The sequence below is a fragment of the Gymnoscopelus braueri genome, assembly GCF_963280865.1.
Source record: "Gymnoscopelus braueri genome assembly, chromosome: 5".
Lineage (NCBI taxonomy): Eukaryota > Metazoa > Chordata > Actinopteri > Myctophiformes > Myctophidae > Gymnoscopelus > Gymnoscopelus braueri.
Window position 1 is genome coordinate 50,854,475 of NC_137606.1, and position 19,593 is coordinate 50,874,067.

Below are 19,593 nucleotides of genomic sequence, written 5' to 3' on the forward strand. Positions count from 1 at the left end.
TCCTCTACCCTGAACTAGACCAACTTACAGACCATTACATGTCCTCTACCCTGAACTAGACTAACTCACAGACCATTACATGTCCTCTACCCTGAACTAGACTAACTCACAGACCATTACATGTCCTCTACCCTGAACTAGACTAACTCACAGACCATTACATGTCCTCTACCCTGAACTAGACTAACTCACAGACCATTACATGTCCTCTACCCTGAACTAGACTAACTCACAGACCATTACATGTCCTCTACCCTGAACTAGACTAACTCACAGACCATTACATGTCCTCTACCCTGAACTAGACCAACTTACAGACCATTACATGTCCTCTACCCTGAACTAGACCAACTTACAGACCATTACATGTCCTCTACCCTGAACTAGACTAACTCACAGACCATTACATGTCCTCTACCCTGAACTAGACTAACTCACAGACCATTACGTGTCCTCTACCCTGAACTAGACTAACTCACAGACCATTACATGTCCTCTACCCTGAACTAGACTAACTCACAGACCATTACATGTCCTCTACCCTGAACTAGACTAACTCACAGACCATTACATGTCCTCTACCCTGAACTAGACTAACTCACAGACCATTACATGTCCTCTACCCTGAACTAGACTAACTCACAGACCATTACATGTCCTCTACCCTGAACTAGACTAACTCACAGACCATTACATGTCCTCTACCCTGAACTAGACCAACTTACAGACCATTACATGTCCTCTACCCTGAACTAGACCAACTTACAGACCATTACATGTCCTCTACCCTGAACTAGACTAACTCACAGACCATTACATGTCCTCTACCCTGAACTAGACTAACTCACAGACCATTACATGTCCTCTACCCTGAACTAGACTAACTCACAGACCATTACATGTCCTCTACCCTGAACTAGACTAACTCACCATCTTCATCACATGTAGTTTATAAACAGCTGAACACACAGCCACCGGAAAACATGCAGTACTAAAAAAAGGCCACAAGTTGTAGGTTTGAGACCCAGTTTGGGTCTCAACTGAACTCATAGAGGCTCAAGAAGCCCTATAATAGATGATAACACACACGCACACGCACACGCACACGCACACACACCTGCATGTGCAGCACGCATCATTTCTCATCTCTTTAATATAACGTCCAATGGGAATGGAGAACACACTATAAAACAGAGTCATGTGATCACTGTCAGCTGACCGACGTGCTGCTGGAGGTGCGAGAGGAAGTGCAGCGTGAACACGACAGGAAGCTGGAACAGCTGAGAGACGACCACCGCCGAGAGCTCAACCTCATCAGAGAGACGCACCTGGATGAGGTTAATTAACACTTCATTGATTAAAACACCTGGATGAGGTTAATTAGAACCTTCATTAATTTACACCTCATTAACTCTCTCACTGACAGACTTATTTCAGGCTGTGTGCACCCACTGCCAGCGATTTTCTTACCTTTTTAAGTAGTAACAGAATATTTATCTCCAGTATGATCGATCCCCTGATGGTAGCTAATCACGGAGGGGTTTCACTGTGCTTCCGCGAAGAAGAAAAAAATGTCATAGTGACCTCCCGTTCGCTTGTTATGCGCCGTTGAAAATAGCATGTCTCGCCAAAAATACATAGTAAAACACAGGAGCCGAGATACAGGATTTTTAAGTAATAAGTTAACCAGGAAGTGAATGGAGCAGTACATTTTCGGATCGAGTTATCTCCTGGTCTTTTGTGGAAAACACAAAAAAAAACAAGAATATATATATATTTTTTTTTTTCTTAAAAACAAACAAACAATTAAAACACCTGGACCAGGTAAATTAACACGTCATTAATTTACACTTCATTGATTAAAACACCTGGATTGATTGGGGGGGGGGGGGGCTGTGAATGATCCAAGCACCACCGAAGAAGATACACCCAGAAATCATGTGATCACAACAAACAAAAGAATGTTAAAGGATTTATAAAAGTCGGATTTCTGTTGTTTTCTAAGTGTTTTTCAAAAAACAAGCCACATTCAAATGGCCATAGCCCTGGAATTGAGGATCGCGGCCAGCCAGAATTTCCCCCCCGATTCTACCGGACCCACGTGCGTGTAATGAGCCAATCTCTGGGAGAACGGAGGTCAAGGAGAATATTCCATGATTTTTCAAAGGTTCAGTAAAATCGCCTTTTTCGCTGGCAAGGGGACGATAGACGGATGAATTAATTCCTGGTAGTGATGAGTTAAAACACCTGGAATAAGGTTAATTAACTCTTCATATAGGCCTGTCACAATTATTACATACTCGTCTAATCGCAATTATTTGAGATTATCGCAATTATTTTTGCATAATCCTCATAATCGTTTCCATGTTGAAAGATTTTCACACATTTTCAAATATAAAAAAAAGCAGAAATAGCAGATCTACCCTGGCTGTCATATCTGCCCTGTGCAATGTTTTGATTACGAAGCCTAAAAAGCTTCATACTGTATGTTCCAATCTTCAACGCCAAACAAACACACAATTAAATCGTTAATCGCAAATATTTGAGTGACAATTAATCACCAACTTAAATTTGGAATCATGAACATGTGTATACATGAACTCCATCTGTGTGTGTGTGTGTGTGTGTGTGTGTGTGTGTGTGTGTGTGTGTGTGTGTGCAGGAGTCTGCTCAGAGGGAGCGCTTGGCGTCTTCACTGCAGGAGGACAGAGAGCGTCTGCAGAGCTCACACACCTCACACCTGGAGAGACTACAGCTGCAGCTGGACGCACACACACGAGACGCACAACTCACACACACACGCAAGGTGGGCCAAGTCACACACACACACACACACACACACACACACACACACACACACACACACACACACACACACACGAGATGCACAACTCACACACACACGCATGGTGGGCCAAGTCTCACACACACACACACACACACACACACACACACACACACACACACACACACACACACACACACACTCGCACACACACACACACGAGATGCACAACTCACACACACACGCAAGGTGGGCTGACTCACACACACACACACACACACACACACACAAGACGCACACACATGATTCTTTAGTTATTATAATTTGTTTAGTTTTCCTGGTCTACCAATACGAAAACAAATGCTTTCATCATGTCACGCATGATCAACAATAACGTTTGAGTGCATGGACTGCACACAGAAAGATAAGAACGTCGTCGCTGCTCCGTGTTGTGCACGCTCGGCCGCGCGCCTGTATGTGTGTGTGTGTGTGTGTGTGTGTGTGTGTGTGTGTGTCTGACTCTTGTCACGCTGAGACACACCATGTTAGTTCAGCCCTTAAAGTTTCCCCCCATAAATTTTACTTGAAAGTTACATTTAAGAAACTTTATAAATTATGACAACAGCACACGTTTTTATGTAGCATTGTCCGTCTGTAATGTAGAGGAGCTTAGCTCTTCTCTCTTTTCTGCCTCTTTCTGTCGCACAGCCGTCCTATATGCAGGTGAGCTGTAGCTCCGCCTCAGCTGATCTGCAAGCCCACAACACGCCGCTGATGCAACGCGGTGTGGGCTTGTAGGTCAGCTGTGTTCCCTGCGTGACACCCTTGCACACCGAAGAAAAAACAGGCACTAGGCAGGAACGCACAGACATAAAGCGTGATGGGTCTCAGACGAGAGAGAGCCCTGATATATATATATATATTACTCTCCTCTTGAAACTGAAAATGAACCTAAATTAAAGCCATAACCCTTAAAGTAATACTAGGTAACCTTTTCAACAAAACTAAAGTTAAATTGTATATCTTTTGTGAGTGGCAAATGTTTCACAACACCCACTCCATGAATTTCACCCCCGAAAGCCTTTTATAAACTATTTTCTATTGAAACGGTGGCTAGGGTAGTCATTCCCGCGAAAATGACGTCATCCGGCCGGGAAACGGAAATGCACCGGTTTCCTGTTTGGCCAGGAACTACCGCACCGGTTTCCTGTTTGGCCAGGAACTACCGCGCTAATAACAAAAAGGAATCTCACACTGTTAAGAGATTGTAGGATTTGAAGATCGAAAAACAACAGCAAAAGAAAACACAGCTCACGGTAACTAAAGCTCCACTGGCTAATAGAAACGATCCACAGATCGTATTAAACAATTAAAAGAACGCTTTTTGAAACGCTTCCGTCTTCCGGTGAAAACAAATGGAATTCTGGGTAACGCATGAATAAACGAACGACCTGCAGTGACGGCAATGACCAGCAGAGGCTGCTAAAAATCGTTATTTGTGGACCTGCATTGTATTACTTTAACTATTATAGTTGGTTGGTATTATCGCATTTGCATGTGTGCATGGGTGTTTATTATTGTACAACTATAAATGATTTTATATATAATTATATATTATTATAACATATTACTACAGCGTCACACACAATTATCAAAAATAGCAGATATACAAGCTCATAGCACTATGAGCTTGTATATCTGCTATTTTTGAATAGCCAAAGTATAAAATGTGGTTACATGGATGCGTTCCCGGAACGCATCCGTATAACCACTTTATCCATATTTTATATAACCTTATTTTTGAAAGGGTTAACTGGTAACTGCTAAATGTAAGTACTAAGATTATTACCCGTTAGTTGGAGCCTGTTGTTTTTTTACAGAAGGAAAAATTCCCAGGTCCTAAGAGTTCAAAAACTCTTCATCCCTATCCGAGTTCATCCGTTTTGTTCAAATTTCTCCCCCTTTTCCGGTCCCCTTCACTGGCTTCCGGTTTCTGCCCCGCACCCCAGAACAAAACACGGTCACAGGCCTACAAGGTAACCAAAGGCATGGTAACCCCCATGATGCCTTCAAGGCCCTGATTCAACTCTTACAACCCTTACCACTCACTTAGATCAGCTAACCGAAAACACCCTAGACATCGCTCCACACGTCCTAGACTCTTCTCCCTTCCCTAAAACACCCTGGACAACGCTCCACACGTTTCTGGACTATTCTCCCTTCCCTAAAACACCCTGGACAACGCTCCACACGTCCTAGACTCTTCTCCCTTCCCTAGAACACCCTGGACAACGCTCCACACGTCCTAGACTCTTCTCCCTTCACTAAAACACCCTGGACAACGCTCCACACGTCCTAGACTCTTCTCCCTTCCCTAGAACACCCTGGACAACGCTCCACACGTCCTAGACTCTTCTCCCTTCCCTAAAACACCCTGGACAACGCTCCACACATCCTAGACTCTTCTCCCTTCCCTAAAACACCCTGGACAACGCTCCACACGTCCTAGACTATTCTCTCTTCCCTAAAACACCCTGGACAACGCTCCACACATCCTAGACTCTTCTCCCTTCCCTAAAACACCCTGGACAACGCTCCACACGTCCTAGACTATTCTCTCTTCCCTAAAACACCCTAGACATCTCTCCACACGTCCTAGACTCTTTTCCCTTCCCTAAAACACCCTAGACATCGCTCCACACGCCCTAGACTCTTCTCCCTTCCCTAAAACACCCTGGACAACGCTCCACACGTCCTAGACTCTTCCCCCTTCCCTAAAACGCCCTGGACAACGCTCCACACGTCCTAGACTCTTCCCCCTTCCCTAAAACGCCCTGGACAACGCTCCACACGTGCTAGACTCTTCTCCCTTCCCTATAACACCCTGGACAACGCTCCACACGTGCTAGACTCTTCTCCCTTCCCTATAACACCCTGGACAACGCTCCACACGTCCTAGACTCTTCCCCCTTCCCTAAAACACCCTGGACAACGCTCCACACGTGCTAGACTCTTCTCCTTTCTCTAAAACACCCTGGACAACGCTCCACACGTCCTAGGCGCAGTCAGAACTGCAGACTCACTCCCAATGTTGTGCCATAGTCTGTGATAACTGTGATTACAAGTGGCTAAGCCATCCTCTGTGTTGACGGTGCTTAACTCCTTGGGTTGCATTTGAACTCCATTTGTTCGTCCCTTCTTGCAGGAGGCACAGCTTCAGGACCTGACAGGTCAGTTAGAGCTGAAATCCAAAGAGCTGAAGAACCAGGAGGACCTGCTACAGACCAAGGTGATCACACACATACACACTGTCTTAAGGAGCTTTGCACATTGGTCCGTGTATTATTTTTGTTGCCCGAAATGTGTTTATTTTTTGGGGACCAGGTTTGATTTTCAGCATTTTTCGCATCATCTTGCATGTATGTTGCAGTGTTTTCAGGCTGTGACCTGCAGCCTGTGGATTCAGGAAAGGCTCATAGCTCACAATTTTTCCTGATGGGATTCATGGAATGTGTGTATGAAATGTTATGTGGGTTCATGAAATCATGCGAGCCCTGCATATTCTGCATGTTTTGAGCGAAATAATGCTATTATTGTGGTTAATATGCGCCCTTTTTGAAAAGAATTTACCCCCGCATAATCATGCGCCATTTTGCTGATCATACAATCAGTTCTGCAATCGCAGAATCACGCTTTTCTGAAGGAACTATGTCTACTGTAAACCGTATATGGGCATAGCGGTCGGACGGTTCTAGACAACCGCATATCTTAACAACTCAGTCCTCGCAGATTGCGCGTGCCGAGTTTGTCGGTCCCATATATGCGCATGATAATATGGTCATAACAATCAGATCTGCGGTTGTGGACAAACATGCAGTATATGCCTCTTGGCTGATACGGGCGTATCAGCCACGGTTCGCCTTGCCTACTTGTTGTCAATTACTTGTACGAGCTCTTGTTTTATTGGATCTTGATTATTTGATACACTTATTTGTTTTAGCTCTTGCTCATTTGATTTTCCTATTTGTCTCATCTTTTTAAGAAAGTAGATAGCTGATATATTGCACTTTTACCTGCTCGCTAGGTATACTCTTAGTTGCTTGTTTTAGAAGAGAATGCACTTAAGACTTCTGATGATTAGTAGTTTCGTTCCCTAGCTATGTTGAATGCACTTATTGTAAGTCGCTTTGGATAAAAGCTAAATGACTGTAATGTAATGTAATAATACGCATCGTAGTCGGTGTACAAGGTGGTAGTGCGTATCGATTTATGGACAAAAAAAAAAGTCTGTTATTTTCGCATATGAAAGCACGGACTTCAGTGGGCGAGATCCTTTATGTACAGTCAGACTAATGTCATCCATCCCAGATTCACTGATATACCAGGTTGTGGTTCATTTGCTCTCTGGCAGGCGGCAGACCTGAAGAGGAAGAGGAAGCAGCTGATGGGGGAAGAGGAGGAGACGGACAGAGGCATGGAGGTGGGGCTTCAACTTCATCTGTCTAGCAATTATTTTGGTCACAATAATCGTGACATGACATTTTCATATCGTCCTATCCCTAGCCGTTCTAAAGTAAACACACATGGTGTGTGTGTGTGTGTGTGTGTGTGTGTGTGTGTGTGTGCGTGTGCGTGTGCGTGCAGTCTCTCCCCAGGCTACAGCAGGAGGTGGACAGGGTGAAACAGGACAGAGACAGGGTGTGGGAGCTGACCCAGAGAGCCAGGGAGGAGAGGAGCAGTGCCCAGGAGGAGAGAGACGCGGCCAGGGAGGAGGCCCGCACCATGAGGGAGGACAAGGAGAGACTGGAGAGCAAGGTGGAGCTCCTGCTGGAGCGCTGCGAGCGCCTCGGCCGCCGAGTCAGGTACGAAAGCCTTTGATTCTTAAAAAGATCCCTGGCTAATAAGCCAAATATGCCTTAACCCATTAAGACCTGGAACGCATCTGTGTCACTTTTTGATTTGAGCTAAAAAGCATTATTTGACACTTTGGCTATTCAAAAATAGCAGATCTACAAGCTCGTAGCGCGGCATTAAGCTCGGTGCCGCGCTATGAGCTTGTAGATCTGCTATTTTTTTTTAAATAGCAGATCGTGAAAATGTGTTCAAATCTTTTAATATATATATTTTTAAAGCGAACATTTTTAACTCAAATCTTTTCTTCTGGGGGTCCCTGGAACAAACTATTTTGAGATGGGGGTCGGCGGCCAAATACATATAATTTTGGGGGTCCTTGACATGAAAAAGTTTGAGCACCACTGATATAGAAACATACGTTTTTCAGAAAACTGTTGGGATTTAGAAGGCCTTTTTTAGAATCGGCTTCAGGTCTTAACTCATTCCCTGCCAAGAACGTAAAAAACGTAATTATTTCCAATTACCAATTCTGCCAAGTACGTAAAAAAACTTAGATTTTATAAAGATCTCACCGTCCTTCATCTCTCGTAGTGATACATTTCATTGTAACACCACCGGATACGGAAATGACGTCAATCGAAGAATTCCGTTTCCGCCTGCCGCCTGTTTAAATCTTCCCCTTAAACGCCATTATCTCGGCTTTGTTTTTATTCGCCGTGGTGCGTCAGACGCGCTGTTTAGAAACTGCCACTACGGGAAAATGGAATGTCGCGGATAGAAAATGTCTCCTCTGGGCCACTCACACACCTACCCTGTGTGTCTACAAACAGTTGAACACGCGATCATAAGGGATTTAGCGAGGTCTGTGGCGAGGTGAAAAAGTAAGTGAGCCGTCCGTTCACGTTACGATACATGGTGTTTTTACGCCGGGCTGCAGGAGAAGGACTCCGGCTCGATGGGAATGTTTGTTGTCTGAGCGGCGTGCACGTATAGCCGGTGTGCAAGTCCAAACAAACGATTGGACTTGCGCTCATGAATAAAAACAATTTGTGACCTGTTGAAAGGTAAAAAATATACTAAATTGCTGGCAGTGGGCAAACACAGCCAGAAATAAGTCTGGCAGTGAACGAGTTAATGGGTTAAGCGCCATTGAGCTCCATTGAGCTCGATAACATAACGATAATTATGTTAGTTGTCCACACTGAAGAGCCATACAATTCAATCGTCAATGGCAGTCAGTTTCCCTTTTCTTTTCTTTTTTTTTTAATGATGATTTCTCACTTGATTTTGCCATTGTTTACATCGCATCTGCATCTTCCAACCAGTGTTGATTTTGACAGCAAATTTCTATTCAGTTTTAGTCATAGTCTTTTGAATCAAATTCCATTTAGTTTTAGTCATATTTTAGTCATCTGAAGTGTTTTACGGTTAGTTTAGTTTTAGTCGACTAAATATCATAAGATTGTAGTCGACTAAATCTACAGTAGATTTAGTCGACTATATTGTATGTTGGCGGTGCCTTGATGGCGTTGTAAGGGCTGATTTTACACTTGGTTGCATGCTGAAAATAGCTGATCTACAAGCTCACAACGTGTCGCAGCGCAACACGTTTTTCAGAGTGCAACACTCGAACGCAACCAAACATAAAATGACTCGTCTGTTAGTTCTACTGGACCTCTTCTCACTAGTCCCTCATTTTAGTCTAGTTTTTATTTGTTGACAAAATTGTCAATATATTTAGTCTTAGTTTTAGTCATCATAGCTTGGTTTTTATTTCGTTTTCGTCAGTGAAAAAGGTAGTCGAGCATTTTTCGTCATGGTTTTAGTCGACAAAATCAACACTGCTTTCAACCTGGAGAATCGTGACACGCCCACTTAGGTTTCCAGTTCAGGGCACGTCTAGTTCCGAACCAACTTTTAACACATTGACTGCCAGCATTCAAACATTGTTTTTCATCCCCATGCCAGCGTTTTTTTTTTACCTTGTATTGACGATCCACGGAGGCCCACGGGAACCGCGGTGTGTACACAGGCTTGTTTTCACACAAAAAAAAAGGAAATCCGAGCTAGGTGTGTTTTCCTACAACAATAGCATAGGAGTAACAGTAGTAGACGGTAGTGGCATTTTTTGGGGGGGGGATGACGTCACATCCGTCCATTCCTTTTCTCAGAGTCTGGCGATCATTCCTAAATTGTGTTAGAGCGCCCTCTTGTGGATTTTTCAAAAAAATATATTTTCCTAAAGGGCGATTTGAAACGTCCTGGGCAGGCAATGTGTTAAGGGTTCTGAACCAATTCATTCATTTTCAGTGGAAACACTCTGAACCGGTTCAAAATGAGGAGGTTTTTTAAACCCTGGTGCAAAAGGGGCCTTTTTAGTGTCTGCTAAAATGCCTAAATGCCTACATTGTAAATTGCAGCGAGCTGGAACAAGGCGGGGGGGCAGCCAGAGCCTCGCCCAGGCCAGAAAGCGGCCACCACGAGAAGAACAAGGAAGAAGGGACCACGGTGCCCTCTGCTGGTAGAAGAGACACATCGCTACGTGTGGACGACCTGGAAGAACCGCCCCTCTCCCCTTTACCTGACAGTCACAGCAGCATGGACAAGTGAGTTGTGTGTGTGTGTGTGTGTGTGTGTGTGTGTGTGTGTGTGTGTGTGTGTGTGCGTGTGCGTGCGTGTGCGCGAGTTTAGATTTACAGGTTACTTTACTTGAGTATTTCCAATTTTCTGTACTTTTACTTCTACTCCACTACATCTCAGAGGAAAATAAATATAGACCGCCGAAGTCTGACGTCATTTACACATCCTTTGTTTGTCTACCTGGTTCGCAGTTTTCCACCCCCGTTCTGAATCCCATAGACGTATTTAATATCGCGTCAAATAAGAACTGTGTTCCAAAAATAAACACATGACCACGGCGGGTTGACTCTTATGGATATGAAGCATCAACTGACGGTGAGAAAACGCTAATGTTACTTCCGCCGAATTAGTTACATTTTCGCCAGAAACAGACTGTATCAAATATAAGTGACTGACTATCATAAACTATACAGAACCTCCTCCCTGACAATAACGCCGACACGCGGTGTTTATTTTTGGACCACAATTCTTATATGAGACGATTCTAAGATGACCCAATGTTATTCTCCATAGAGAAATTACTTCCGCAAACCTGGGGATGAACGAGTGACGTCAGGACTTCGGTGCTCTATTGTGCTTTTTACTCCACTACAATTGTTTGAAAACTTTAGATACTAATTACTTAGTAGATTTTGATTATTATTATAACAAAACAAACAGTAACCACTTCAGCCCTATATACATTTCGGCCATTTGAAAATAGCCGATCTACAAGCTCACAATGCTCACAATGCGTCGCGATGCATTGTGTCCAATACTGTTGTACTCTTACTCAAGTAAATTTGGAATTCTGGACTCCAAACAGAGTATTTCTACATTGCAACATTGATACTTTTAATTAAAGGTAGGGTAAGTGATATTTTTTGGTTAAAACAAAAAGTATTTTGTTAAAAGGTTAAAATACTATATTCTGATAGTAATCATTGCTATAGAGTGTTTTTTCAGTAACAGATGTCTCCCTGTCTCTCCAGCTCTTTAATAAACAGAAAATACATTTTTCGGTAGGTGTCAAAGTCTTAGCCAATCAGGAGAAAGTACCCATTTTTAAGCTTAATTTGTATAGTGTTCCAGTTCAAATTTTATCTGCTCATTTCTTAGTGTCATCACTTCCAATTTCACTTGTTTAATCTGTATCCTGATTGAGTTCTCTGTCCTGGTTGGATAAAATTGGAAATGAAACTGAAACTGAAACGAAAATGCATTTTCTGTTTAATAAAGAGGTGGAGAGACAAGGAGACTCCTAATACTGAACAAACACTCTATAGCAATGAGTACTATCAGAATATAGAGCTATTTAACACTTATTTTAACCAAAGCAAATCTCCCGCATCCCCCCCCCCCTCTGGTTTACACCGAGCATGATAAACTATAACCAATCACCTTCCTTCCTCCCACGCCCCCCCTCCCTCCCTGTGCTGGTGGGCGTGTCCACACAGTCTGAGGCGGTACATCTGGTCGGAGGGCGTGTCCACACAGCGGGCGCGCCACTTTCTGGAGAGAGAGAACCGCCGGCTGCAGGAGAGACAGGCAGCACTGCGGGCCGCCGCCCAGGGCCCAGGCTCCGCCCCCGGCCCCGCCCCCCTCCTCTACTCCTCTCAGGACCCCGCCTCCTTCTCCTCTTCGCCCGGCCTGGGTGCGGGGCTCAACCAGGAAATGCTGAGGAACCTCCAGCAGGTTAGCTAGCGTGATAGTTTTATACAACTAGATTCTGATGCGAAATCTGTTCGAGTACTGTCAAAAAATGACCTCCTGGTGGCGCTATAACAGGCCAATCTGAAAAATTCGGTCCAACGGTGCCGGAGATTAGCTGGTCACAGACAGACGGAAACGCACGGACAAACACTTTTTTACTTTTTTTGATCAATCGAGAAACACAATCTTTTTATTATGTTTTATTTATATATATATATATAAGGAATCGGCACCAAAAAAAATATTTTTCTGATTAATCACTTAAAGCCCTAATTTGTATACTTTGTCTCATGACGGACAACATTAGAGATAATTATGTCTAAGAAACGAAGCAATTTTTTCCCCATCCATCCATCAACCTCTCCCTCTCTCTCTCTCTCTCTCTCTCTCTCCTCCAGGAGGTCAGCAACGTGGAGGAGTTGAGCCGGACGGTGCAGAGAGGCAGCGCCCTCCTCAGGAGGAAGGAGGAACAGCTTCACCAGCTGGAGAGCTCCGTAGCCGAGGAGGTGAGGATGAGGAGGTCACACACACACACACACACACACACACACACACACACACACACACACACACACACACACACACTATGTTTGAAAAATAGCAGCAAGAAATAGCAGATGTAGATCGGCTATTTCTCCTCTTCATAAAAAGTATAAAGTTAGTCTAAAGTTATCTAATTTACGTGAGTTATTTGTCATTTTCTGCCCTGTTGTGCAGCTTTTGTTTACAAAGCATAAAAGCCTAAACATAATGTTCCCAATGTTCAATGACAGAAACACAATTCAATTGTTAATCGCCTTTTATTTGAGCGAAGTAAGATGTCATAATCATGACAGTCCTAGTCCTGGATCAGTGGTGTGCTCTACCGTGTTACGCTATAGACGTAGTATGCCATCCCAGAAAAATCGTAACATAAAAAATTGTATACCGCCTACTAACCTTTTATTATAAAACTTTATTTCGGTCGATTATGTCTCCCCTTAAGAAATACCAATCGGTATTGTATTTTATATTGTTGGAAAGCTTGATTGGTCACCTTTGCAACAAGGTACAACTCGTAAGACTGTGCATTTGCAGAATGAGCAACACAGCTCAACCGTGTGTGTGTAGCGCCCCCTAAAGATGTGCCAAAATCCCCCAGTTGCCTTATTACGCTGGCCTTATCCTGATAGGACAAATGTGGCATGTTGATGCTTGGAGCACACAAAAACTCAACACAGTTGCAGGACCCTAGCCCCTCCAGAAATCTCATTTGTATTTGATTTCAGTAGTGAGTCTGGCATGAAAGGCTTTTTGGCTGTGGGCTGGAGCTGGGCGGGAGTAATACCGTTGAATGACAACCCCTTGAGCCAATCAGCAGTTCGTTCCCCTTCAGCCAATCAGCAGTTCGTTCCACCAGAGCAACGTGACTCAAGGGGACTTTTGAAAGGGCCATGCCAAAAATAGGTTGCTTTATTCGGATACATGCGTGCCATTGCCCGCCCCTGCCGGTTCTCTGATTAAAAAAAATAAATAGGCTCTGTCATGATTAATTGACCACAGACAGTATATGAAGTTAAACAACTAAATGCTATCCGAAAAATATCTTAAAAGTAAATTCTGTGCCACAAAAAAAGAAGTTTGAGAGCGTTTTGAAGTTTTAAAACAGAGACGAATACTGTGGACAAAGTTTCAATGGCTGCCGTTCCATTTGGGTCGGCAGCACTCTGCTCCATTTGGGTTACACCTAATTGGCCAACCTCTGCTGTCAATCACAGAACAATGAGCGAGGACGTTGATAGGCTAGTCCATTTTGTGGACGACAAAGAAACGCCCAGATAAGCCCTCAGGCCAGACCCAATTCCTGAAATCAAATGCAAATGAAATTCCCGGAAGGAGGGTGTTTACCAGGCTAGCAGGACTCATGCTCAGGTGCCGACTCACCTGTATGCGCTGTGGATAAAGGAGCTACTGTATATACATGCACCATTTACCATTGACAGACCAGTACTCAATGAGATGACCAAAGAAAGACAGACGTTGTTGCTGCCCAGCCATCCACTAAGCGCCAGCCATAGTAATGGGGATGAGAAAGTAAAGTAGACTGATAAAGTACACAGACATGGTTGCAGAGTGCAGGGCAAGTGGATGGCGTGCGAGGACATACCCTGTGGAGGTGGGAGCGAGAGGCATTGTTGGCAGCTCCACGTCACGCCTGCTCAATGAAGTGGGGCTACGGGGAGCCAGACTGAGCAAAGCCACCAAAGAACTCTCAGAGGAAGCAGAGAAAGCAAGCCACTGTCTCTGGCTGGAACGACGACGATATCAAAATAAGTCTAGCTGCAGGGGGTGTCAAGGAGATGTCCCTGTTCACTGCCCCGCCTCCAGAAGATGTTCTGGATAAGGGGCAAAACATCCATGAACGGTGGTCCCCAGCTGACGACCCTGCAACAAAACGTCCTTTTTTTGGTATGCGGTCAGGTTTAGGCCTGGCTCAGGGAAGAGGACGCCCCTGCCACGCATAGTCCACCATGGGCACCGTTGGAGGTGCGACAGGCCCAAGGTCTAGCAGGAAGACCATCCCTCTGTTTGAAATAAAGGTAAAACCGGGAACACACTGTTGGTGTGTTAATCTGTTAACGTTGACGTTCTGTTCACATCGTCCAGGCAACAGTCAGTTGGAGTAACGTCATTGGGTATTCTGCAAAATGACATCATCACAATTTCGTCATCACAACCATATCCTTTAAAATGAATCGTCCAATAAATCTCCTGAAAAGGATATGTCTGCTGAGAAGATTACCTCTGTGAAGCCCAGCCATCACCAGAACCTGAGAAGATTACCTCTGTGAAGCCCGGCCATCACCAGAACCTGAGAAGATTACCTCTGTGAAGCCCGGTCATCACCAGAACCTGAGAAGATTACCTCTGTGAAGCCTGGCCATCACCAGAACCTGAGAAGATTACCTCTGTGTAGCCCGGTCATCACCAGAACCTGAGAAGATTACCTCTGTGAAGCCTGGCCATCACCAGAACCTGAGAAGATTACCTCTGTGAAGCCCAGCCATCACCAGAACCTGAGAAGATTACCTCTGTGAAGCCCGGTCATCACCCGAACCTTAGAAGATTACCTCTGTGAAGCCCGGTCATCACCCGAACCCGCTAAGAAGACTGCTTCTGTGAAGCCTGGCCATCACCAGAACCTGCTTGGACTGTGATTGCGCTGGCGATCGATTTGCCATATTACGGAGACAACTCGATTGGCCATCCCAAACTCATCAACCTTGGGAATTTGTCAAACTTTGTGTAACATTCGTGCCACTGAGCCAATCTGAGCGACACATCACACTCTATTCTTTTACAGAGCAAAACTTGACAAAGTCCAACTTGATCTACGGTGTGAGAAATGTTCAGCTGGACTGTGCATCCGAATGGAGTGCTAAAAGGATGGGGTTATTCAGCTGTTGCTGTGGCGCACAAGGTGTACACCTTTGTAGCTTACCGTTACCGTGACACGGATCAGATTGAAGTGAAGATTGAAGTCAACATCTTCAACACAGTGTCTTTACGCTGGAGGAAGGCAACCGGAAGAGGAGAACGTCTCTGGTTCGGTTCCCTCGGGCGCGGCTCCGGGCACGAGTACCACACAGCTGTGCTGATAGAAGATACCGTCTACATCTGGGGAGGGATTCGTTTCGGCAACGTGCTTCATGCATTTGATGTCGACGCCCACATATGGTTCGAGCCCAGGGTTTCTGGGACTGTTGCAGAGGGGAGGAGACACTCAGCCTGTGTCTTGAAGAAGGTCATGTATGTCTATGGAGGATGGACCCAGCTGACTGGAGACACTAGTGACATCTACAAGTTGGACACCACCACGATGGTCTGGTCTTTAATTAACACCGGAGGAACCATGGCATCATCAGGTCACTCTGCCACCATCATCGGAACAAAGATGTTTGTATTTGGGAGCCCCTTTTGGCACCAGGATAACACCATCAGAGTGTTTGACACAGAGACCAACTGCTGGCTGAGCACGCCTTCAGCACAGCTTCAAGGACACACGTCTGATTCAGCCTTTGCCTACAATGGAGAGCTGTATGTCTTTGCTGGCCGCACCTTGAACGACACCTTCAATGATCTGTGTAAATTCAATCCAGAGACCTTCTCCTGGAAGAAGGTTGTGCCCAAGGGGAAAGGCCTGTGTGTGATGTGTGGGATGTGCTGTTGCATGGTGGGAGATCGTATCATCCTCTTTGGAGGACACGGACCACACAGAAACGCCTCCAAAGACATGCACATCTTAGACTTAAGTCCTAGTCTGAAGACACTATGCAAGCTAGCAGTTATTCAGTACGGTCTGGAGCAGACGGAACTCCCACACGACGTCAGGTGGGAACTGGCTGCCATGACTAGTACCAACAGCAACTATGATTGGCTGGCACAGATTCATAAAGCACAGATCACCTGAGCGCAGTCATCTGTATTTTACAGTGGAAACATTAACTCATTCACTGACAAGGACATCATTGACGTGTAAAGCCCAGTCTGCCAAGGACTTAATTTTTTTTTTTTTTTTTTTTTTTTTTTTTAAATCAGAAACGGGAGATAACAGGGCCACGGTGGCGCAGTCGGTAGCGCTGTCGCCTCACAGCTAGAAGGTCGATTCCCGCAGGGGACGCTGTGGGCGCTGGGGGTGTGTTCTCTCCTCAGCATCATCAGTGCCCATACCCTAGCTGGGGTTTGCCAAAGGGCCTACTCTGTGTGGAGTTTGCATGTTCTCCCCGTGTTCCCTAGGGTAGGTACCCTCACAAAAACATGCAGTAATCCTGGTCGCAATACTGCCTCCCCCTGGCCAGCCGGGGCGCCTGATGGAGGGGAAGGGAACTGGTTGGAATAACGTGTTCCTTCCACAAGCTACGTCCTACCGGGGAAACTCCCCCCTGTCAGGTGACAAGAAGGTCAGTTGGCTCTCATGCATTGAAGGAGGCATGAGCTCGGCCCTGGCCTCCCTAGGTTGGCAGAGGGAAGGTAGTGCCCAGGATTACATAGACAATTGGCACTGGGTGTAAAAAATGGGGTTACAAAATCGTGGGATAAAAATGTAAGTAAAAAAAAAAAAACAGGAGATAACGTGAGCCCAAGATTTCAGCCATGACAAAAGAATTATAAAATAAACACAGATTCATAAACCACAGATCCCTTGAGCACAGTCCATAATGCTCTGCTGTATTATACATAATTGATAATTCTTGTTTGGTACCTGCACCAGATTAGCACCGTTTGATTGCTGTCTGTGATCAATAACGAGTCCCGGTTAGAGTTTGATGTTCCAATATGTAACTGTAGCTGCTGTTTAACCCATTAAGACCGGAGGCCAGGTCTTCTAACTTCTACAAAATCCTAACCGTTTCCAGACAAAATGCTGCTGTGTCAGTGGTTCTCAAACTTTTTCATGTCAAGGACCCCCAACATTGATATGTATTTGGCCGGATATGATGTTGTTACAGGGACCCCCAGAAGCAAAGATTTGAGCTCAGGGAGCGATAAGACCAAATGGTCCCAGATTTGGGTTGTGAGCTTCAGATGACCTCTTGAAGGAACGTGCTCGGATCCAGAGAATCGAAAAATAGAAAAGAAGGCCCGAGGAGGCAGTAGGCACAGGAGATCCTGAATCCTGAGGTCTGAGGCGGAGACACCGGTTCTAGGCTTCTCTGGAAGGTCCGTCAGACTCCTTGAGTGATAGACAGGTCTTCTCTTAGGACGTGTGGAGTGTTGTCCAGGGTGTTTTAGGGAAAGGAGAAGAGTCTAGGGTGTGTGGAGTGTTGTCCAGGGTGTTTTAGAGTAGGGAGAAGGGTCTAGGGCGTGTGGAGCGTTGTTCAGGGTGTTTTAGTGAAGGGAGAAGAGTCTAGAACGTGTGGAACGTTGTCCAGGGTGTTTTAGTGAAGGGAGAAGAGTCTAGAACGTGTGGAACGTTGTCCAGGGTGTTTTAGTGAAGGGAGAAGAGTCTAGAACGTGTGGAACGTTGTCCAGGGTGTTTTAGTGAAGGGAGAAGAGTCTAGAACGTGTGGAACGTTGTCCAGGGTGTTTTAGAGAAGGGAGAAGAGTCTAGGACGTGTGGAACGTTGTCCAGGGTGTTTTAGGGAAGGGAGAAGAGTCTTGGGTGTGTGGAGCGTTGTCCAGGGTGTTTTAGTTAAGGTTCTTCTGACAGGTTCTGTCTCGTGTTCCTCCTCTCTTCCCAGCCGCTGTTCGAGGACGCGTCTCGGCTGACGGGCGACAGGAAGGTGACGTTTGACGTGACGGAGTCCGACCTCAGCAGCAGCGCGGAGCCGCCAGACGCCATAGGTGATGCATGACGCCACCGCTCTGATTCTATAAACGCTGTTTCACCACAGTGTTTTAGTTTTAGTCTGTTGTTTCAATGTTTTAGTCATAGTCTTTTGAATTCAATTCCATTTATAGTTTAAGTCATATTTTAGTCATCTGGAATGTTTTAGTTTTTGTCTAGTTTTAGTCGACAAAATACCATAAGAGTTTATTTTTAAAATATGAAACCAGTGGACAACAGAAGAAATGCTAATTGACAAAAATAATACTGCAATAATGTACTTCTACCAGTGGTGGAAAGTAATTAAATACATTTACTTAAGTACTCTACCTAGGTAATTGCACTTTACTTGAATATTTCCAATTTCCAATCATTTTACTTCTACTCCACTACATCTTGGATCCAAATATTGTTATTTTACTCCACTACATTTATTTAAAAAACTTTAGTTACTAGTTACTTTGTAGATTTTGTTTATTATTTCAAAACATACACTAACCACTTCATTTCGGCCATTTTAAAATAGCCGGTCTACAAGCTCACGATGCATCGCCATGCATTGTAAGCTTGTAGATCTGCTCTTTTCAAAAGATTTTTGTACATTTGAAAACTTGAAATGGGACATTCTGCATAATGAGTACTTTTACTTTTAAGTACATTTTGATGCCAATACTTTTGTACTTTAACTCAAGTAAATGTTTAATATCCAAACTTTTACTCGTAACAGAGTATTTCTACATTGCAGTATTGATACTTTTACTTAAGTAAAAACATTTAGTACTTTTTCCACCACTGAATTCTGCCATCTCAAACATTTAAAAACGTTTTTTTTTATAATGTTTTATTAATTAGGTGATTAATTAATTGTCCCTCCACCCTATTACCACCAGGCGGCCATCATCATCATCATCATCATCATCATCATCCTCCTCCTCATCAGCCCACCGTCCCAGCCAAGGTCCAGCATCTGGCGGAGTCCCTGCACCAGATCTCTGGTCAGCTGAACACGGTGCTGGGAGCTCTGGGATCTCTGGCCCACGGACAGACCTCCTCCTCCACCTCCCCTTACTCCTTCTCCTCCCCCTACACCTCCTCCTCCTCCCCCTACACCTACCCCCCCTCCTCTTCCCCCTTCCACCTGCCTCTGTCCCAGCCTGGCTACACCACCGGCTACACCCACGTTAGTATTCTTTTTTTTTTTAGTATTATATAAAGATAGGTTGAACATGGGTGGAGTCGTCCTTTAACCGTGTTCAGATCGGGAACGTATCTGTGTAATCAGTTAAACCATTGTTTTCTAATTTGGAAAAATAGC

At 44.8% G+C, this 19,593-nt stretch overlaps 1 protein-coding gene across 1 annotated transcript in view; it reads left to right on the top strand.

The window, feature by feature from the left end:
• The window catches only part of cep164 (centrosomal protein 164), a 59,104-nt gene that overhangs the window by 33,364 nt on the left and 6,147 nt on the right, over nucleotides 1-19,593 (top strand). Inside the window, exons 16-25 of the mRNA XM_080428998.1 lie at nucleotides 1,215-1,337; nucleotides 2,663-2,806; nucleotides 5,991-6,074; nucleotides 7,197-7,265; nucleotides 7,430-7,647; nucleotides 10,060-10,245; nucleotides 11,716-11,953; nucleotides 12,370-12,477; nucleotides 18,193-18,295; nucleotides 19,169-19,458. Coding sequence (XP_080285124.1) covers nucleotides 1,215-1,337; nucleotides 2,663-2,806; nucleotides 5,991-6,074; nucleotides 7,197-7,265; nucleotides 7,430-7,647; nucleotides 10,060-10,245; nucleotides 11,716-11,953; nucleotides 12,370-12,477; nucleotides 18,193-18,295; nucleotides 19,169-19,458 — 1,563 coding nt within the window. The remainder of the gene's footprint in view (nucleotides 1-1,214; nucleotides 1,338-2,662; nucleotides 2,807-5,990; nucleotides 6,075-7,196; nucleotides 7,266-7,429; nucleotides 7,648-10,059; nucleotides 10,246-11,715; nucleotides 11,954-12,369; nucleotides 12,478-18,192; nucleotides 18,296-19,168; nucleotides 19,459-19,593) is intronic.